Genomic DNA, 5165 nt, shown 5'->3' with positions numbered 1-5165 from the left:
TGTGTTGCCCCACGTGATGATATCACCGATGTATTGCAGGTGTTCTGCAGCTTCACCCTGTGCATCCAGTGCGGTCTGGATCACGGCAAATGGTGGGCCTGTGTCTCCCCCCTGGGGCAGTCGATTCCAGGTGTACTGGACGCCCCTCCGAGTGAAACCACACCGGTGGGACAAGACAGCCCGATGCCGGCCCCGCTCCGCTCCTTCAAGCCGCTCCCGCAGCCAAGGCAGCGGCCCTGGCGTGCCCCCCTCCCACTCAGCCCACCGCCGGCGGTGCTCAGGGTCCCCTCACACCCTCGGGCCAACAGCGGCTCAGACGATAAGTCCCACGGGGCCCTTCACCCCGGCGACACAAAATGGCGGGCGGGGCAGGGGGCCGTCCCTCACGGCCGGGCGGCGGCGGAAGGGGCGGGCAGCGGCGGCAGTAACGTGTTACCGGCATGGGTCGTAAGAGGAAGAAGGGTCCAGGAGGCCGTGAGGGGCGGTTGGTGGTGACTTTTGATGAGGAGAGGCGGAGGTGAGGCCGGTCTGGGCCCCGGAGTGCGGGTGGGGCGGGCATCTCCCGGTGGTGGGGGGGTCGCTAAAAGCCAGGGGGGGTCTCTGTGTTGCCGGCGGCAGGGAGTACCTGACCGGCTTCCACAAGCGGAAGGTGGAGCGGAGGAAGGCGGCGCTGGAGGAGATCAAGCGGAAGCTGAAGGAGGAGCAGAGGAAGATGAAGGAGGAGGTACCCCACACCCACCCTCAGCCGGCCGCGTCGAGAAGGGGGTCCCCCTTCCCGCCATGGCGGGCTGGGAGCGGGGCAGGCCGCGGGTTCGAGCCGCGGGGCAGGAGGGGTCTTCGGGCTTCCCCTGCACCGCTTGCAGGGGGACGGGGCGGGCGGCTGGAGCGGCAGAGGCGCCGCAGTGACCTGTTTCCATCCCTCAGCGGCACCAGGAGTACCTGAAGATGCTGAGCGAGAGGGAGGAGGCGCTCGGTACGTGCAGTGAGGCGGCAGTATGAGGGGCGGGAGGTGGGCACCTGTGGTCCGACACACTTGGCAGGGAGATCGGAGCTGGAGCAGGGATGCTCACACACCACCCTACGGGGTTGGTTCCTCGTGTGTGCCCCTGGGAAGCTAGGCAACGATCTGAGTGGTGATCCCCTCAGCCCTTTGTCCCTGGTGGGAAGGGGGTCAGGCAGGTTGTACAGAGAGGAATGTGCAGGAGGACACCTCTAAGGTGCTAATCTGAGCCCCCCTGCTGGGAGAAGCTTGCCCTTCATGCATCTAATGCCGGTGTTCAAGCCCCTCTGCCCTCTGACCCCACATGCAATGGCTGGGTCTCCCACCCCCAGTGTGGCAGTGCAGGAATGAGCAACCATATCTTGTGGAAAGTTGGGCGCTTTGCATTGCGTTATTTCTTGTTTTCCCAGATGAGGCTGATGAACTGGAGCACTTGGTGACATCACGAACAGAGTCTGTGAACATCGACCACCCAAACCACATTGTAACAGTGACCACCATCAGTGACCTGGACCTCTCAGGGGCGCGCCAGCTGGGACTGACCACCCCTATGGTAAAGCCTTTTGCTGCTTCTCTGATTGTATCAGCTGTAAGCATTCTTAGGACTGGCTAGGTAGGGCTGGTAGTCCATGAATATGCTCAAAGACATGCAGCTGTCTGGGGGCAGGGATGAAAAGGGAAAGTCATAATTGTCGCATTTTTCCACAACTTATGTTGGGCCTCTAAAGAGGAAGAAATATTCTATGTGAACAGCTCCAGACCTCCCTGGAATCCTTTGCTAGTCCCATCTGACCTTGTGTAAGTGAAAGGTGCCACAGGGATGGATGGGGAGAACGTAGTATTTTAAAAGTAGGTAAAACACAAGCAGCAAGATTTCAGGTCTTTGCTGCATGGGCTGTCCTCAACCTCTTTCCTGTGTCCTGTCTGGGAAATACTACTATTAGCATGGGGAGGGATTTCTCCCTCATTGATCCTGTGCTTGGACCACAAATAAGGAAACCAGTTCTGGTTGTGATTGCTTTTATTCTCAAAACATATTGTAACTAAGGTCTCATGTTCGTTTCATAGAGGCTTTCAGGCACTGGTTGACTTGATCTTTTTGATCTTCATGACTCATGGCTGGATTTGAGCTCTTTGGGGAAGTGTCTGTGTTAACCTTTTTCAATTGTAAGGTCATCTAATCGGAAAATCCACTTGAGGTTTTGATAGTAATTTAAGAAAAAAGCTGAAACCTTCAATTCATAGTTCAGACTTCAGTTGCATGGCCATTAAGATCATGCTCAAGAAACCTTGAGATTTGGACAGCAAGGGATGTGGATAATTAAAAACTTCATCCATGACTAGATGGTTCACAAAACAGGATGAAACCAAGAAGGCAGCAGAAACACTGGAATCACAAGACTGCCTGTTTTAAAGCATCTATAGAGATTTTTTTCTCTTTTGCTTCCTTTTTAAGGGAAAAAGTGATGGATTGGAAGAAGAAAAAGGGGAAGAGGTGGTGAACAAGCCTGTAAGAACAATGCCCAAGAAGTCCAGAAACCCCTTCCTATCTGAGAAGTATGTATGAATTCATTCAGCTCTTTGCTGCTAGGCTCCGCAAGCTGGGCAGGAGGATCTTGGGTTCCCAGATGAGCGGTGTGGTGGCAGGGAGAGGATGACGTGCTGCCTGGGCACCCGTGGACAGGAGCCAGCAGAGGGCACTGGCAGAGCACAAGCCTGTCCCGGATACTCTGTTCCCATCGCATTAATCCTTGGTGACAGTAGGAGGAGGAGAATGCAGCGAAGGGCAGGCTTTGTCCTGAACTGTTTACCTAGTCCTTCTCCAGATACTGCAGGGAAGGGTGTATTGCAGGGTGCACAGTTTGTCTCTAGGATTGAAGGTCAAAACACCGTAAAGCTTTGGCATTCTCCACGTTTTTCAGTATCCAGGATTTACAGCTGCTTTGGGGATTCAGAGAATTACTTAACTCTGCAGTGGCTGGGCAGCCCACTGCTCAGAAAATTAATTTTGGTGGTTATTGCACATGTAGACTTGGAGGTTTCCTGCCCTGTCAGGATGATGCCCAGCACAGGAGTTCCCCTGGGGCTTGCTGTGGCTGGTGTCCGCTCTTGCTGGGACATACAGGGCTCTCCTGCTGTTGCTGTGGTGTTGCCTTGCTCCTGCAGACTTTGGTCCCAAAACTTTTCTCTCTTCCTGCCTTGCACAGGATCTCCTCTCTTACTGCCACACTGCACATGCACAGCCGGAAAAAGACGAAAGGAAAGAGACCCCAACGTGGGCAAGGCCCACGCAAGAAAATCCAGAAATCCAGCACAGGGCGAACCACTAAGACTCAGCGACGAAGGCTGACGGGCAAATTGGGCTGTGATCAAGATTAACAGAGGAACTACTGCTCAGACCAGTGGCTGGGACAGCACTCCACATCTGGCCTGCTGCTCTTTGCAACCCCTTCATTGTGGGCAAGGGCCTTGTTTACTTGGCTCTCTGACCAGCACTGAGCTCAGCTCAGCCTTTCTCTTGCCTCCTGAGCAGTGGCCAGGGTGACTAGACACTCTACCCATTTATTTCTGCAGCAATCTCCAGCTAAGTGTCTGAGTGCCACGGAGTTTCTAGAAACTTCTGCTGGATGTCAGATTCTGTATTTGGTGTAACCCTTCTGCCCTTGGGCCTCCACTTCCAGAGCTGATACTTGGCTTTATCAAAGGAGAGGAGGCTGAGCGCAACGGGCACATCGTCAGGGCAATTTATGTGACTAGGAAGAGCTCTGCTTCCACTCGTGCATCAGTGCCCTGGCATTTCTGCTGTGCGGTAAATCCTTTTTCCATGGAGACATGGTGTCATCTTGCCTTGTGTTTCTTCTCCAGTGCTGGACCTGAATGCAGGGGTACTTTTTGTTTGGTGCCTGTGCCAGGTGAAATTTGGTAACTTTGTGAATAAATCTTTATGAAGTAATTTTGCTAAGAGAGAAATATTTGTGACTTATTTGAAGCATAACAGCAACTGTGCTAACTCCAGTACCAGCTGGAAAGAGGGGAGATGATTCCTGTTGCTTAAAGGATCTTGAAATTCACTGGTGCTCAGAAAAGGCAATAGCTAGGAGCTATTTCTATGGTAATACAGAACCAGCCAGAGCAGGAATGGCTCATTCCATTGTCTGCTGAATGTGCCGATGTTAATTGCGATAGCTCCGAGGAGTATGAAATGCCCTAATGCCCTTGCTCTGTGTGTGTGGCCCTCTCGAGGATGGGAGCAGCAGGGGCTGCCCTTTACCTCGGGGCTGCCGCAGTCATCAGCAGTTGATTGCCTTTCTTCTTGGGTCCTCAGTGTATGTTTTTTACCAGGATGCCTTCAGCAAAGGAGGGGGGTGGGGGGAAACCAAAGGTTTGCATGGTTGAGGAATACTGGTAGCAAAGCCAGGAGTGAATCCTCTGAGGAGGAGAGTGAGCCTAGGCAGCATGCTTGCCTGTGTCCTGGAGTATTGGTAGGCAGTAGTGGCTGTTCTGCCTCTGGCAGCCGTGTCCCCTCCCTTGCTGCCTGTGTACTGCCAAGGGAGTGACAAAGGGAGAAAAGGCCTGTGTGGCCGAATCCCACACCAGAAAATTGGCAACACAGCAGTGGGCGAGTACATAGATTCCTCATGCCAGAAATGGGAGGGGGAAGAGTAAACCAGTGCCTGAGGCTTTGTGGAGGAACATCAGAGTAATGGTTATGGCCAGCAGCTGCTGAAGCTGAGGGCACTGGCCTGATGTATCTCATCATTTCTTGGAGCATGTGCAGGCAAACAGAAATTCTTCAGAGTGTTGGGGGGGTGTCTGATCTCAACGCTGAGAGCACCTACACAACTTCTGCTGGAGCATGTTCCTCTGGAGGGAGCTGTGACGCATATGCTTATGGTGAGGAATGGGGTCTTCTTGCACCTCCCTTTCTCCTCTGAAGAAGGTAAATGGCAGGGAACTGGATTCTGTTATCCCATGTGCCACCGGCACCTTGTGTGCTTGGACTCTGAGTCCTGTCCTAGGCTGAGGCTCAGCACTCTCAGGCGCTAATTCTGAATAACCCTGGTCACATCATGAAAGTGTAGCGTGTGTGGTTTCCTCATCTCCAAAATAGCTGTGGTGATCTTCTCTTGCTCTGCCTTAAAGGCCGCTCCAGAAAGCTCACAGG

General features: G+C 53.4%; 1 protein-coding gene across 2 annotated transcripts; it reads left to right on the top strand.

Moving 5' to 3' along the window:
• Nucleotides 1–418: 418 nt before the first annotated feature.
• Nucleotides 419–3953, top strand: NOL12 (nucleolar protein 12). Of its 2 annotated transcripts, none has more exons than XM_054813351.1 (6): nucleotides 419–517; nucleotides 619–724; nucleotides 925–973; nucleotides 1411–1553; nucleotides 2457–2510; nucleotides 2592–3953. In XM_054813351.1, the coding sequence occupies exons 1-6, from the start codon at nucleotides 441–443 to the stop codon at nucleotides 3348–3350; spliced, it is 1188 nt and encodes a 395-aa protein (XP_054669326.1). In that variant the 5' UTR covers nucleotides 419–440; the 3' UTR covers nucleotides 3351–3953. The 2 variants fall into 2 exon arrangements, with proteins under 2 accessions (XP_054669326.1, XP_054669327.1); XM_054813352.1 differs by having other exon boundaries at nucleotides 2457–2557; nucleotides 3208–3953.
• The last annotated feature ends 1212 nt before the right edge of the window (nucleotides 3954–5165 follow it).

This window comes from Grus americana, chromosome 1 (assembly GCF_028858705.1).
Source record: "Grus americana isolate bGruAme1 chromosome 1, bGruAme1.mat, whole genome shotgun sequence".
NCBI lineage: Eukaryota > Metazoa > Chordata > Aves > Gruiformes > Gruidae > Grus > Grus americana.
The sequence above is the reverse complement of the archived record's forward strand: the minus strand, read 5'-3'. Positions and strand labels throughout refer to the sequence as shown.